The 16,277-nt window shown below is 40.8% G+C and overlaps 1 protein-coding gene across 2 annotated transcripts in view; it reads right to left on the minus strand.

Moving 5' to 3' along the window:
• The window catches only part of LOC146322208 (ubiquitin-conjugating enzyme E2 E2), a 43,579-nt gene extending 30,325 nt beyond the window's left edge, over nucleotides 1-13,254 (minus strand). Inside the window, exons 1-3 of one of the 2 annotated variants that reach the window (XM_084727618.1) lie at nucleotides 13,048-13,254; nucleotides 9,046-9,229; nucleotides 5,649-5,699 (exon numbers count right to left, since the gene is read on the minus strand). In XM_084727618.1, the coding sequence (XP_084583744.1) occupies nucleotides 5,649-5,699; nucleotides 9,046-9,221 (227 nt within the window). In that variant the 5' untranslated portion in view covers nucleotides 9,222-9,229; nucleotides 13,048-13,254. The remainder of the gene's footprint in view (nucleotides 1-5,648; nucleotides 5,700-9,045; nucleotides 9,230-13,047) is intronic. The other variant, XM_084727617.1, reaches the window with a different exon arrangement.
• Between the last annotated feature and the right edge of the window lie 3,023 nt (nucleotides 13,255-16,277).

Genomic DNA, 16,277 nt, shown 5'->3' on the forward strand with positions numbered 1-16,277 from the left:
GCTACAAAAGTACTGAGTGCTGAACACACAGACTTTTAAAAACGACTTTCACTGTTCTCTGCTGCAGACACAGAAGTCGTGTCTCGGCTCTCCAGCTCTCAATCAGACACAAAAAAAAAGCAGAAAGGTAAACTTGTCTACTGGCAAAGGGAAGAGGATTTTAGTGGGTTTAGGCACAGAAAACAGCGTTGCAGAATCTCCAGAACAATGGAAGTGAATGGTGACCAGTTTTCAAACGTAAAAACAAAACAGAATAAAAACATAAAATGCCTCCATCCTTCTTGTCTGGTATAATCCAAGTCTCCTAAAGTCCCGACATGCCGTCACACCACACACACCCAGTTCAGACAGTGTGCATGTGCACATGAACATGGCTCCAAGCTGAGGGTCTACAGTGAAGATTCAGGCTAAAAAGATGGTAAAATAACAGTTTTTTAGTAAACTTGGCATGTTGGGTCTTTAGGAGACTTGGATTACACCAGACAAGCAGTCTGGAGGCATTTTATGTTTTAACTCTGTTGTTTTTTTACATTTGAAAACTGGTCACCACTCACTTCCATTGCCTGGGAGATTCAGCAATGCTATTTTACTGTGAAACTCCTGCAGCGTTTTGTGGACTACAAAACTAAACCAACCCTCCAGTTGGCATGAGTGAGCAGATAATAACTGAATTTTCATTTTTGGGTGAACTATCCCTTTAAAGCACTACAGAAGCTGTTCTGTGGTTAAGTTTTGTAAATTACTTTTTGCTATATAACCTTATCTACTTCCACGTCAGTTTGTGGTTTCTTAAATTTTCCAGAACGACTTGTGACAACCTAACAGAGGAGGCGGGTGAACCTGTCCACAAAATGCACCATGTCTTATGGCTGCATTACATTAAATCTTTTTGAGCAGCCTCAGGATGAGAAATGTGTATCGCTGCCTCTTCTGCAATGGATTATTCTGCTGTGATCGCTCATTGTCAGTGTACAATAGCAGCTTTAAAAAAAATAATCTTTGAATCTGGATGGGTTGACACCCAAACCTGACATTTACTGTTATATTTTAGGCAGCTGAACATTGTTCTGCTATCACTCCTTTGTAGCTGCAATGAAAGTAGCTGTTTGGCGATCCGTGAGAAGACGATAAACACATCAAACAGCACAGTGGCCCAGAACCGCAAGGTACATCACCAGTAGCTGTTAATTTAACAATGCCAAAGTGTATTTGTTTGGATTTCTGCTCAAAATGTTGGCATTGGTGGATCAACATTACAAGGAGGGAATAGTAACAGTCACAGACACGGCGCCGCAATAACAAACTCAGCTAAAACAATTCCTGTGATACAGCGGCAATGCAAATGCAGGAGATAGAAGTGATAGGTAGGGAAATATAAACTGAGGAGCAGAAAGGAGTATTTTTATGACAGGAGCATATCGGATGTGGGTGAGATGGAATGTGATTCAGGCGGGAATGTGACATAAAGCAGAATGATTCTTTCAGTTTAAGAATTACCACATTGTTCCTACGGTCTACGGATGGATGCAATATTTTAACCAGTTCAGCTAAAGCTCAAACGTATGATTCATCTGCAGCTACTATCTTAATTGTCAAAGTCATTTTATCTAACAACTGTCACTGGTTCCAGCTTGAAAGAGACAGAGAGAATTCTCTGATTCCCTATAATTGTATTATTGTAATTTCAAGATCTTTCGGCTTTTGGACTGCAGACATAGACCCTAATATTTTTAAGCACTCGCCCCATGGGTCCCAAAGACCCTAAATTTGGTTGTCAAAGTACATTCTTAGTTGCTCAGTACAATACAGAAAAGGCAATTTAACACAACTTAACACAGCCTTCCTTAACTGTGACACCCATGAGTTGTGATGTGATGCTTCCTTAAGGCATCGTTAATGATGAAAAAAGAAAACATCACAGTACATTACATCCTATCATATTCTTGTTCTTCATAACTTTGATTCACTCCTAAACTTTCATTGCTGTTTCTTTTTTTCAGAATTCACTTTTTGTGTTTCTGGTTCTTCTGGAAGGATCGCATGGGCAGTTTGAGTAGGCTTAGTTAAACCCAGACTTCAGTAGCTGCTGCACATCAGTAGCTAGCCGGCGAGGAGTACTGTTCACTGGTTTGTGCAGAATATTAAACTAAAAGACACAAAGGACTCAGGGATGCTTGCGGAGCTGTAACATTGTGTTGAGAAAACTTCTAGTCTCCGGATAAAACTTGACGGCCACAGGGGGCCACCTACATGAGATATTTGGTGGCCACAGAATAACTTTTTGTGGCTATGAGCCATGTTACACCACCTCCTAACTGATGAGGGAACATCAGAACTTTTTCTCAGTGACGAGATTTTAAAATGCTTCGTGCACCAGTGAACAGGCATGTTGTTAGCTTGAAAAAACGCTCACCCTGGTTCTATTTTAGCAAAGTTTTGCGCATTTGCTTCACCTCTAACTTATTTTCTTCTGTCAGAATCGATGACATCCTTGACATTGCTGTTTCTCCTTAGCAGTCAGTGGGGAGGACAGAGACTAATTAATGAGGTTGAGACGTGGCACCTTTTTTATTAATCCAGCAGCCTTTTTATGGGAATATCCTCAAAAATTACAACGTTTGGAAGAAAACGGGCAGCTGTTGAGAGTTACAAGTGAGTAAACTATTCCCTAATTATATAGACAGAAGACAGACTTAATAAAAAACACATTAGTTATGAATAAATAACTGAGACACTTAACTGACTCATCTGCAGAGGGAGAGATCACAAGCTGTGCTGCTACACATCGCTTGTAATATATCTGGACAAGTTTTCGCCCTCCATCCGCTTGAGTCTGATTGCTCGCTGTATATTCAAAGCAGCTTTAAACCCTGGACTGTTGGTTGGACAAAACAAGCATTTTGAGCATGTCTCTTTGGGCTTTAGGAAATTTGACAGGCATTTTACCATTTTTGACATTTTGTAGACCAAACACTTGATAAAATAACATGCAGATCAATCCAGAATGACATTAATTCTTAGCTGCAGCCATGATATCAGGCATTCAGTGTAAACTTTTTCACAGAGGATGAACTAGAAAAAAAAGAGTAAAAAGGTGAGCAAATAAACCCACAAAAATTTCTAGGTATTAGAAGGCATATGAGAACAACATGAATCTGAATCTTTATGTCACTGGAAACTATCATGCTCCTGATTTAGTGGATCTAATTAAAGTTTTATTCTCAGCAAAATAATTGCAATGTTTGTGCAACTTGCAGCCGGGAAAACACGTCTCCTTTCAGATGTTGCTTCATTTGCAACAATAGGTGTAAAAGCACACCCTGTCTGTACAATATACTTGAAGTGTATGACAGTGAGAATAATTGCCATGTCAAATCCTCTTGGGCTTCAGCGCATTCCTGTGCGTTTGATGCATGACAACTGCCAAGGTGACGAGCGAGCTGTCACAAAGCCGAGAGTGAGATGAAGCTCGGAGACGAATTTAAACACTCGCACGCATTTTCCAAGTAGTGACATAGCACTAAAAGTACAGCAGTCTTGTTCACACTGTATGGAAATTGATTTTTTAAACAACTTAGGGATTAATATTATATTAGACATTTCATAGTCACAGGGAGCCAGGAAACATTAGAATGTGTGTGATTTATCAACACAGACAGGAAATTATGATATTAAACAAAGCTGAGGGTTAACACAGTAACCTTAAATAAATGCTAGAAGAAAATGTGTGGGCGTTTTATTAGACTTATCAAATGAGCATCTCCTGCCACAGATGCTTCACTAAATTAGACCCCCAAAATTTCCCGAGCGTTAAAAGGTAAATTTTGGCTCTCAGCACACATCTCTGCTGAAAAACACGAAGCAGTGCTCTCCATTTTGCAGAGAGAAACACAGCGTGAGTCCTTTCCACATCCCTGAAGGCGATACTGGAGCGACTGTAGGTGATCCGAAGGAGACTGCAGATTTTAACTACACGATGAGGACGGCAAATTCTCTCTGACCAGGACAAAGTGGCGAGGGAGTCTGAGGGGCTCCTCAAGCCGAGAAACAGATGAGATGACATACATCAACTGGCCCCCAGCGCCGCGTTTGTTGAATGTGCCGAAGTGAATCTCTTTAACACAACTCTCTGTCTGCCTGCTGAAGGGGGCCAGCAGTCTGTGACTCCATTTGTCGCGGGGACCGAAATGAATAACCTTTCAGGCTAACCTGGCCGGGAGCGAGGAGCGTGTGGCATACAAATGACGACACTGGCTCCACCGTGCGCGCTCAGTCATGCGAGAATGTAAATGGTGCTGTGATCGTCTGCATGAGAAATTTGGTTGTTTGATTCATCTGAACCCTGCGTCATTGTTAACAGAGGGCTAATCTATTTGGGTGCATCACAGAAAACACATTATTAGATTGTGGTATCATTTTGAGTGTACAGAAAGGGAACACACACACACACACACACACACAGAAAAAGGATTATCTTGAAGAAGCTTAATTGTTTCCCAGGCAACTAGTTCCCCACTAAGACGGTGACTGTGAAATTTCCGCTAGCGATTATTTTACTTTCAAATGACTTACTCGTGTCCTCCAGCTAAATCCTTCATGTGAGCCAACCTAGTTTTTTGGGGGGTGGGGGGAGGTGGAACGGGGTGGGGGGGTTGAAATAGATTAAGAGTCCTCGAGGAAAACAACATCTCTTTTAGCCTACAGTACAATAACAAAACTGGGCTGTGAGCTGGAATGAAAAGGTTAGCTCAATGTTTATCGTTAATGATGGCGGGGTTCTGATGAGACCCAGCAGGGGTGATTAATTCATGCAATAAACAAGCCTGTCTGGGGCGTAGTAATTCCAAATCGCCAGATGAGTCATACAAAAGCCGTTTTCCTTAATCATTTTAAGCAGGTGTCTAAGAACAAATACGGCCAATCAAAAAAATGGTCAGAATCTCCCACAAGTGTCCTCAATCTTGTGCGAACGGGCTTCCATTTTCTTCTCTTAATTTGCAGCACAGTGCTGATTCAGACACTAATTATTGTGCTGTAATAAACAGAACCATAATCAGTGTCACTTTGTGTTATTTAAGTTAATAAAAGCCGACTCCTGCACTACATCCCAAAGCCTTTTGTCATGTCAAGAGAGACTGATGCACATGTGGTCTGCCACTCGCTCGCGACCATATCTCTTCCTCAAAGGGCTGAGAGCCGCGGCAGTAGCACACAATAACCATTGTCTGTGGTAAATCCCCAGCAGAGTGAGGGAGGGGGGGGGCGCACGAGAATTGAAACAGGTTTTAAAGTCACACTGCTGCTCATTTTCCACCATTTCAGTGCGACCATTATACTGTGATCTAAAAGGCTGTTTTCAACAGAGGTTGCCGCGTGCATTATGCGGCAACAACAACAACGGCAGAACGGGCTACAGTCACTCTAATTCACCTGAGATTACCATCTCAAACAAAAAACACAAACAACGGCATTATGGGAACGGAGACAAAAGCGAGTGCACTGCAGCGTGGCCTCTCCTTTTTAACAGACAAGAAGCCTTGAAAGAAGCAGATCTCTGCCGTCTGCATTCATTACAGCTGGAGCATCTGTACATCGTAAAGGCTTATGAACCATTAGAGAAATGCTTTGACAAGATAGCAACTTCTTACCTGCAGTTTGGAGGTGGGTCTAGTGTTATTTCTGCAAGCTCTTTCTGGATCCTGCAAGAGAAAGATTTTGTTGTTAAAAATCAATGTTGGGAGGGTAATTCTCCAGAGGATCAAAGCTGAAGGATTGAACGGTTCTGTATTACATGAAGACACTATTTCAAGTTCATGGTGATGTAAAAATGTTGCTTTTAATCCACCTTCATCCATGGGGACCTACCCAGCGAGTACCAACTGGGACTACAGCGTTGATTTCTAATTGAAAACTGGTTCATATTTGGTCTGCATGTCTCATTCAACCAACTAAAATGTGGTTACAACATCAACATATCACCAAACACAAATTTGTTTAATTATCTTCATCATCTTCTTCAGTTGTGGGTTGAAAGAGAGACAGCATCACCCAGAAATTACATGGATATAATATTAATAAATATTACTAAATTGTTTTCATAATAACATTGTGGTAACAAAAGCAATTTGTGCCTACTTTATTTTCACAGACACCATTTCTTTGAAACAATGCATTTATATAATGCGCTGGGTTTTGGCTGGGGTGGATGGCGGGCCGAGAAAATGCTGTACTCACACCACAGTCCTGGGTTTGTGCCCCGACTGCTGCAACAAAAGTGCTTTGGTTGAGGTAAGGAAATATTGTGATTTTGGTCAGGTTTAGGCAATTAAAGCACTTTGTCTGTCTGACTTGAATCCTCCTGCAGCTGTGACTGTGAGACATGAGGTGAGCGCTCGCCCCCGTCAGCCGTTTGCTCCGATGCGCTCATGCGCGCACCGACTGACAGAGAAGTCCACAATCTCGGACCAGTCTTGGACTTAATTACAGTTAGGGTGAGGGAAAGATTTTTGGTTTAATATTTATTAAAAAAATCTTCTGTCACACGCAATGATGTCTTCTGAATAATGCTGTAGTCACTACGAGCGGAGAGTGTATTGCATGATTGCCTATTTTGAGGGAAAACAAATTAAATACATTGTCAGTGACATTTTTTGTGACTTACCTGACAGGTTAACAACATTAACAACACGTCCTTGTCATGTTAATAGAAACGTATTTTGGCCAGCACTACTTTTCCTTCAAAAGCATATTTGCTTTTGCAATTTAGTTGTATATAAACGTAATTTCTAGGAGACAGGGCTCCTCTCCTAAGTCATATTTCACAGGCAGGTGAAATGTAGTCTGCATGAAGATGTAATTTCAACGCGTTTAATGTTTTGTACAAATATAACCTACATGAGGTTGTATGTCATCAAGAATGCAGCGTTTCATTAGTTGTTTAACACGTCCTCGTTCACTTCCCCACGGGGAAAATCCCTGCTGCCATCATAAGTGTCGCTCCATTTGTCTGAAAAACTGAAGTGAACTTAGAGAGATCAACTCTCGGAGGTCTGAGTGAGCGAGTCAACAACGATGGTCACTCAGAGGTGTATATCTCCCACAATGCATTGCTGTCATGCATTTGATGCAAAAAATATATATGAATTTATTTATTTACCAGTGATGATGTATATTAATCAAAATTTCAGGTGTGGAAAAGAATTGCTGCTTTGCAAGATATAAACCTGCAGCAATAAAAGTCATGATAATCCTGACGTTGCTTACAGCTTCGACTACTCTGGAGTGCACCAGGACGTAGTACGAAGAGCAGCAAAGAAGTTCAGAGCAAGAGTTCACAGTGGACGAGTGGGTCAAACGCAGGACTTTCATCCAAGTAACCGGGGTTTGAGCTCTGTGTGTGGCATTTTTTTCCCTGTCTTTCAACTGAGAAATTTGGATGTGGTTTCTTGTGAGGCAACAGGCTATTATTTGCACATTATAGAGGATGAAAAACATCACTGTTACAAATCCAGATGAAATATGGTCTAAATGTAAATGTTCAATCAGCGTTTTCAGAAAAACATCTTTTCACCGTAGTCATTTTTCAAATGTCTTTCCAGTGGAAAAAATGCTCACTGGATGCAGCTGTTGACAAGACAGTATCCAACACTCACACAGCGGGTGAGAGCATCACATTTATTCCAAGTATCAGCATGCAGGTTGTAAATGTTGTCATAACTTCAAGTAAAGAGCATAAATTAAGTAAATGATATAAGCATTTTCCTTTCTCGTTGCATACCCCAGGATATATGTACCAGGGTGTGGTTTAAAGAGCCACAAAGCAGTTTAGATGAACCAGAGTTTGTGGTGGATGAGTGGGTTAAACACGGGGCTTTCATCTAGGCAAGAAGGGTTTGAGTCCTGACTGTGTCCTTTTTTTCTGGCTTTCGACTGATATTTGGATGTGGTTTCTTAGCGAGGCTCCAAAACGACAATAGGCTATTATTTGCACCAGTGTAGAGGATGAAAAAAGTCACTGTTGCAAATACTGTAAAAATAACTGTGAATGTTCAATCAACATTTTCAAAAAACTTTTCAACTTATTCTCACTGGTGACCATAGTTGTTTTTTTTAAAGTCTTTTTAAATGGAAAAATGCACGCTGGATTCAGCTGTGCCTGACACGCTGACACAGCTGCTGAGAACATTGCATTTATTCCAAGTATCAGCATGAAGGTTGTAAATATTGTCATGACTTCATTTGTTGTTCAAGTGAAGGGCATAAATTAAGTAACGCCAGAGAACTCGGGATGATTGAATGATTGAAGTGTTTATCTTTCTCACTGTAGTCATTTGTCTGTGGTGCACAGACAAAATTAAAAGGAACATCAAACACAGATAAACAGGACTGCTTTGAGACTTTGAGATAGCCGTGCAAAATGATGATTCAGACTGTGAAGGGCAACTGGGTGTAAACGCTGCTGCTAAACTCACATTAATATAAACACGGTACTTCAGACAACAGTGGAGCCTCTCTATGTTACAGCCCCTTGTTGTGCTTGAAGGCCCTCATAGAGACTGTGTTTGAGTGAAGCATAGACACACAAAAGGGAGATGATCATAACATCAGTCGCTGTTATAAAAAGACTCTGCGGCCTCAGTCAACCCTTTGCTCATGCGGTTGCATAATTCTGTCATCGCCTGTCTTTTTTTGGGAATAAGTGCTAAGACTGGTGGAGGTAAGTGTTGGCGGTGGTGTAGGAGACAAGAGTGCTGCAGAGCATGAGGCAATTCTGCTCAAACAAACAGGCTGGAATGGGAATATCTCTTTCAAACGACGGCAACGACACTCGAGAGCCGAGCTTGTGCGAGTTACCACCTTTCTGTGGGTTCACTGTCGCACTGAATAGCGTGGATGTTTGAAATGACAATGCCTGTGGGACTATAGTCTTTTTATATAACTTCACACCCTCCGGGCACGAGGGGGGGAGGCCTTTAGTTTAACAAACAACCCCTGTGTAAATGTCGCTCTCCATAGCCACATTCAGGCTTTTTTGTCTCTTCTTACCTCTTGGCACTAGTTGAAAGTTTAGCAGCGGTTTTACTCGAGATCTTGGTCTCCTTCTTTTTGGGCTGTGCTTGCTCTCGCTCCTGTTCAGGTGGTACCGATTCCCTTTGTTCGATATCTGAGCTGCCCCCGCTGGTGCTGGGGCTGTCGTCCGGTCTCTGCACTTCGCTGGACATCGTGGGCCCTGATAAAAAACACACGGACGGAAAGTAATGTGAGCACAGCATAGCAAGTTTCCACTCCGGGGGGGAGCAATAAAGATGATATAATGTCAAATTGCCTGCTGAAGCCATCTCAGCAAAATGGGAAATTTTGAGGGAAGCCACTTTAAAATGAGTTTAATTTAATCAATGTACAGCTGAATGCAGATGAGAGTTAAAACAGAGCAGTGGTGTGCAAAGTGTGAGCGGATGAAGACATTTGTCAAAGCCTACAGTGCTGTGAATTGCAGATGTATAAAGTCATTGTTAAAAGGTATATAAAAAGCCACTCACCCTATGATCTTTGGTCATATATTACAGACTAATTGTTTGTAATACTAGATGAGTAGCTTTACTGGCCCAGATTTATGAAGTCATCAGATAATATTGTGGTCTGGGGTCAATGATGTGACCTAAGAGATTGATAAATTAGCTCTTGATAGCCAAAACTGCAAAATCTCAGCAAACGGGTAGACTTGAGGGAAGCTACAGTAAGATGGGTTTGATTTAATCAATGTAGCGTGCAGCTGGATGTGGATGAGCATTAACACGGAGCAGGGGTGCACAGAGTGTGTCCTGATAAAGACATTTGTCAAAGCCTACAGTGCTGTGAAACTGTGCTGCACTGCACTGACAATTCATCTGTCTATTATTGTGTTGATCAATCAATTACTGTAGTTGTTTGGTCCATTGAATGTCAGAAAATTGAGAAAATGTCTTGTTTTGTCCAAAACCCTAAAGACATTCAGTTTACTGTCATAGAGGACAAACCAGGACAAAAAACAAAAAAAAACAAAATCACATTTGAGAAGCTGAAAGCAGAAAAAAATTGACTTCTCAAAATAGTTACCAATTAATTTCAGATCCTTGCAGCTCTGTGAATTACAGATGTACCCTCGTTTAAGGGAATATAATAAACCACTCACCTAATGATACTAAGCATAATATATTATAGGCTAATTGTTAAAATGAGTAGCTTTAATTGTCTAGATTTATAAAGCAAACTAAACCCCTTATTTCTGCCCTGTATTATGATTTTCCCTTTTCTTTTGACAAATACTGGATAATATTGTGGATTAATGAGGTGACCTAATAAATGGAAAAGCTCTTGATAGTCAAATTGCAAAATCTCTGCAAAATGAATAGATTTGAGGGAAGCCACAGTAAGATGGGTTTAATTTGATCACTGTAGCATTACAGCTGGATGTGGCTGAGTTAAAACAGAGCAGGGGTGTGCAAAGTTGTCAAAGCCTACTGTGCTGTGAATCACAGATGTATACGGCCCTTGTTAAAAGAATATAATAAGGCTCACTCCTTATGATCTACTAGAGCTCATATATTACAGGCTAATTGTTCGGAAGACTTTAAATGAGTAGCATAAAGCAGACTAAAGACCTTACTGCTGCCCTGTGTCATGCTTTTGCATTCTCATTAAAACAAATACTGGATAATATTGTAGTTGTGAGTCAATGATGTGACCTAAACAATGGAGAGATCTGAGGGAAGCCACGGTTAAGATGGGTTTAATTTAATCAATGTAAAGCTGGACGTGGATGAGAGTTAAATTAGCGCGAGGGTGTGCAAAGATGAAGACATCTGTCCAAGCCTATAGTGCTGTGAAATTCAGATCCAGTGTCCTTGTTAAAAAGAATATAATAAGCCACTACTGAGGCTCATCTATTACAGACTAACTGTTCATATGAGTAGCTTTTCTGGCCTTGATTTATAAAGCAGACCACGTGTCATACTTCTCCCCTTTCTTTAAACAAATACTGGATAATACTAGAATTTTGGGTCATTGATGTGACCTAGTAGATGGATAAAATACCTCTTGATTGTCAAATTTAAAAGCCACAGTAGAGCCGCAACGATTGATTACTCTCCACCATCAAATTAATTACTTACAACTATTTTGATGATCGATTTATCATTTTGAGTCTTTTAGTGGATGAAAACGTGTCCAAATTCTTTATTATTTTAACTGTTAGCTGCGGCCCTGTAATAAGCCACTAATGATCTACTTAGGGTCATATTTTACAGGCTAATGGTTTAAATGAGTAGCTTTAAAGCTGACTGAAGACATTAATGCTCCCCTGTGTCAAGCTTTTCCTTTTTCTTTAAACAAATACTGGATAATATTGTGGTTTTAAGTTAATGATGTGACCTAATTGATGGATAAAACAGCTCTTAATAGCCAAATTGCACTGGGTAATTCTTAGCAAAATGGATAGGTTTGAGGGAAGCCACAAAAGGCTGCAATGATTGATCAATTCAAGTCTGATAATTGATTACAGACCTTATTGCCGTTTTCTAAAAAAAAAAAAAAAAAGACTAGAGAATAATACTGTAGTTTGGGATCAATGATGTGATCTAATGGATGGATAACGTAACTACTGAGTGGAGCTGCAATGATGACTCGATTCATTGATGAGTTGTCCACTATGAAATGAATCACCAACATTTTAAGTCATTTTAAGTAAAGAAAAGTCAAAATTCTCAGATTTTAAACTTCTCAAATGTTAGTGTTTAGTCTTTAGTCCTCTGTGACAGGACAAAACAAGACATTTGAGGAAATCACATTGGTCTTTTGCAAAGAGTGATCAACATTTTTCACTATTTTCAACAATGATCAACAGATTAATCAATAATGAAAGCAATTCTTAGTTTCATCCATACAATAAACCACTAATAATCTACTAGAGGTCATATTTTACTGGGTAGACTGGAGACATCAATGCTGCCATGTGTCATGCTTTTCCCCTTTTCTTTAAACAAATAATGGATAATATTGTGGTTTAGGGTCAATAAAGTGAATAAATAGATGAGTAAAATACCTCTTGATAGAAATTTAGACAAAAAATAAAACATCCGATCAGTGACAGATCAGAAAAGACATTTGAAAATGAGGAGACCATCCGTGAAGACGAGCGTTGTCCCGGTTTTAACATTAATTCAAAGCCCCTTTCTTTTCTTTTTTTTTTTTTACAGTCGACAAAAGACGCGGTTAAAACAGACGTATATTGCTTGAAATGCGATATTAAAACAGACATATTGAAGCTATGTGATAGATAAGAAGTTAATCAAAGCGATGAAGTGATCCCGGGGGGCGTTTCACGGTAATGATAGGGACATCAACGACTTCAAATGTACCAGGGTCGATGCGGAGACGTGATAAGTCCCCGACAAAAAACACACAAAAACAAAATACCACCGGAGACAAGTTCGGATGTCTGTGTGTTATCACACATCTCAGGCAGGTCAACATTTGTGGGGATGAAACACACAATAGGGGTCGACCGGAGGGGGGTGGGCGGGTGAAACCGAGCCGCCGTCCTACAAAAGCGATCATAAACATTATTGGGAGCTGGGTAACGTTACAAGGCCGGGGGGGAGGAGGGGAGGAGGGGGGGCTGCGTTACATTACCGCTAAGAGGTGTTTAAAAAAAAGAAAAATAGAAAAATAACAGGCCTCGGTGTTTTAAACTCAATGGAAATACGCAGAGGAGAAGGCGGTTCTGATGGAGGACGTTCCCCCGGCAGGGCCACCGGAGCGGCGGCGGTGTGTGTGCGTGTGTGGTGGGGAGGCGGGGGGAGAAATGTGCGGATCCTCGGTGTTTGTAGAGTCCACATTGTGCGGTGAAGAGCAGTGACCCTGCCTCGGCACAAAGAGAGGCTCGTCCCACACATCCACCACCACCACTACCTCCTCTCCTCTCTTCCTCCACCTCCTCCTCCTCCTCCTCCTCCTCCACCTCCTTCTTCTCCACTGGAAAACGACACTTTTCACGGGACATTTACTTACTTTTGACGTATGTACGAGGCGCGGCTGTCTGCGTGTGTCGATATTACCTGGCAGGCTGGCCGTCGATGCTGCAATTCCGCGTCGTAATCCCAAAGGTACCGAAAAAAGTATATCCTCACACGGCCGTCTGCTCGCTCCCGTGTCCTAGCTATTTAACTGGAGGTAGCAGCAGCAGAAAAGCGATTACAGAGAACTGAGGCAGCCCCGGACCGCCTCCATGCGCGCTCCCGACCTGCGCGCACCGCTCGTGCACGTGCTCTGCATTGGTGGGAGAAGTAGCCTGCGCGAGGCCATGCTCTGTAGACTAATGAACACAACACAAAAAATATTTATAAAAAACAAAAAACACTGTGGTGCTGATGCATGTAAACTGACTCTGTGTTTAATCTGTATTTATCCACAGTGGTGGTCAAGTACAAGTACTGTTACGGTGCTAAAATATTACTCAATTACAAGTAAAAAAGTATTGGTATTAGAAAAATACTCAAGTGAAAGTACTTGGAGTATTAGTTACTTTTAACCACTAATGTCACAGTCACCTCTCCTCGCCATGGTTGCAAATTTCGTGCATTTTCTTGAACCAGTACTTGAAAATGCTAACAATCGATTAATCGTTAATAATTTCGAGGATAAAAAAAAACACACCTTTATTTCCTCTTTTTTTCTCATTTTAAGTTAAGTTTAGTGGTTATTATTCAACAAATGACAGACAAAACAATTTACCTGACATGCAAATTGCCGTCATGACTATTGATTGAATATCCATGAATACATTTTTAATGGGTTAAATTCTTAACGGCGTGTGTTGCCGCAGTGTTTTGCTTTGTTTTTCGTTTCTATGCCATCATTTTCATTGGCCTGTTTGTGATCAGATCACCTGTTTGGCTACTAAAATACAGATGAAAAGTGTGGATATTAATTCAAATTGTACTCAGTACTTAACAATAATTCTAAAAGTAACTCAGTAGATTTAATTTTGTAATGCATACTTTACTTTAGTACAAGTAAAAGACTTGAAAATCTACTCAAACGTACAAGTACCCAAAATACTACTTGATTATGGTAATTTGAGTATTTGTAATTAATTACTACCACGCCTCTTTCCACTCTTTCCAGTGTGTATGCAGGAGTGCAGCTAGTAATAATGGGCACCGTGTGCAGGAAATGTTGGCCCCCCCCTACATTTTCTTCTCCTCTCTTGTTGCAGTGCACACAGCCAGCCCCGTCTCAGAGAAATTAAGTTTCTGTACAAATAATTTCCAACAGCAAAGATGTTTTGATCATCGGTGTGTTCGCAATTTGCATAATCCAATTTTTTAAGCGCCTTAAGATCAAATCAGTCAAAATTCACTCAACTTACTGTGAGTGGCATCTTTTTTCAGTTGTTTTTCTTAGTCAGTAAGCGTTTTGTGCGCTGCTAATGCACCCTGGCTGCCTCACATTTTAAGAAAGAGACAAGGGAGCATATATATATATATATTCTAATTAACTAGATAGTAAATGCAAAGATGGCTCCCATTCAGTCTAATGACGGTTGCTCGCCTTGTGCATAAGCCAAAAAAGCTTTCTAGCTTCAGGGTTTACTTCCCTGTTAGAATATGTGTAGCAGTGTTTCTCCACCTGCCCCTGACTGCGAGTTCTTGCATGGCCTGTAGACTTTGTGTTGTGATGATGTCACATATTTTTAAATAGCTTTTTTTGGCTCAAGGAAAGTTTTACAAGTATAAACATACCGTGAATCAAAAATCCATCATAGAAAGAGTTATAACTGACCTTGGTTGCAGTTTGAAATGTCCTGTCAACAGTTTAGTAGATGTCTTCGGGCCAGTGGGGAATTTTTCACTGCAATACCATGCGTGGCCTCTGGGAAAAGAAAACTGGCAGCAAGGCTTGGAGGCAATGATCCTGTCTAGTTCTATTATAAATCTTTGCAAGAGAACTAATAAAAACAGCTGGAATGGTCAGAGCTTTTAATTGATAAGAAAAGTGTAATGCAGACTCGTAGTTCCAGCAGAGAGAGAGAGAGAGAGAGAGAGAGAGAGAGAGAGAGAGAGAGAGAGAGAGAGAGAGAGAGAGAGAGAGAGATAAAAAGGCAATCTTGCAATTCATTATCCAGTTCTTTTGGCTACAACATTATCCATTCATAAGTCAGCAGTAATTTAAGACATGCATTTTTTTAAAATATGATATTTAACCAAAATAATAATATTTCCTTTCCTTAAACAATGCAGTTCTGTTGCAGTAGGCTGGACACAAACCCTGAAGTCTAACTTTCTCCTTCATTCTGGTGGATTATGGTTTGCCAACAGACCATCTTTTCTATCACTTTATTAACTTTATGTGAACATGGTTTAATTTGCCCTATGAACTGGTATTTAAAAATGTAAGACAGTCAGAATGAGGCAGTGTGAGTGAGTGGCGTCACCGGCTGAAATCTGCACTCAGTTCCCTGTTCAGCGCTCACAGACTTTGACATGTTAAGTCTGTCCCAGGGCTGTTTGACTGCTCTGGTTAACATTTTGAGCTCTTTATGCACACTTACCATTAACTCTGCAAGTCTACAGACTTTGCTTAAGGGATCTGGTAAGAATAAACACATCTCTAACCTTATGATGGCATTATGGTGACTTTAAAATACGTGTATTTGTTCCAACCGTCTTTTGCTTATGAAAAGGGAGCAAACAGCAAGCTGATTAAGGTACATACGGTGTGAAATACCAGTCTCACACTGTACTGTCTGCAGAAATGTCTCAGGTTACATGATTTCACAAAGTGCTGCCCCATTCCTCATACACTGTTTGAAGCCCTCTTGCCCTCCTGCACCCAGGCACATACGAAGGATGGTAGGAGATGTTTCATGTTTATTACTTGTGAGCTTTCACATCATTGGACAAGTCAAGGTAATTGGAAAATTGCAGAGTTCAACGCATGAGGGTTAGAAATGCTGTGCACTGACAATATAACACTACAATCATTAAATCCATCCATTATTTGGTTGCATAACCGCTTATCATTTACGGTGTTGCGGAGGGCTGGAGCCAATCCCAGCTGACACTGGGTGAGAAGTGGGGTGCACCCTGACAGGTCGCTAATTTATCACCGGGCTGTCACAGAGACAAACAACTATTCACACCTAAATCTGCACGTCTTTGTACTGTAGGAGGAAGCCGAAGCACCGAGAGAGAACCTGTGCAGACACGGGAAGAACATGCATAAATAATAATAAAAAA

The sequence above is a fragment of the Lutjanus erythropterus genome, chromosome 9, assembly GCF_056507025.1.
Source record: "Lutjanus erythropterus isolate fLutEry1 chromosome 9, fLutEry1.hap2, whole genome shotgun sequence".
Taxonomy (NCBI): Eukaryota; Metazoa; Chordata; class Actinopteri; order Lutjaniformes; family Lutjanidae; genus Lutjanus; species Lutjanus erythropterus.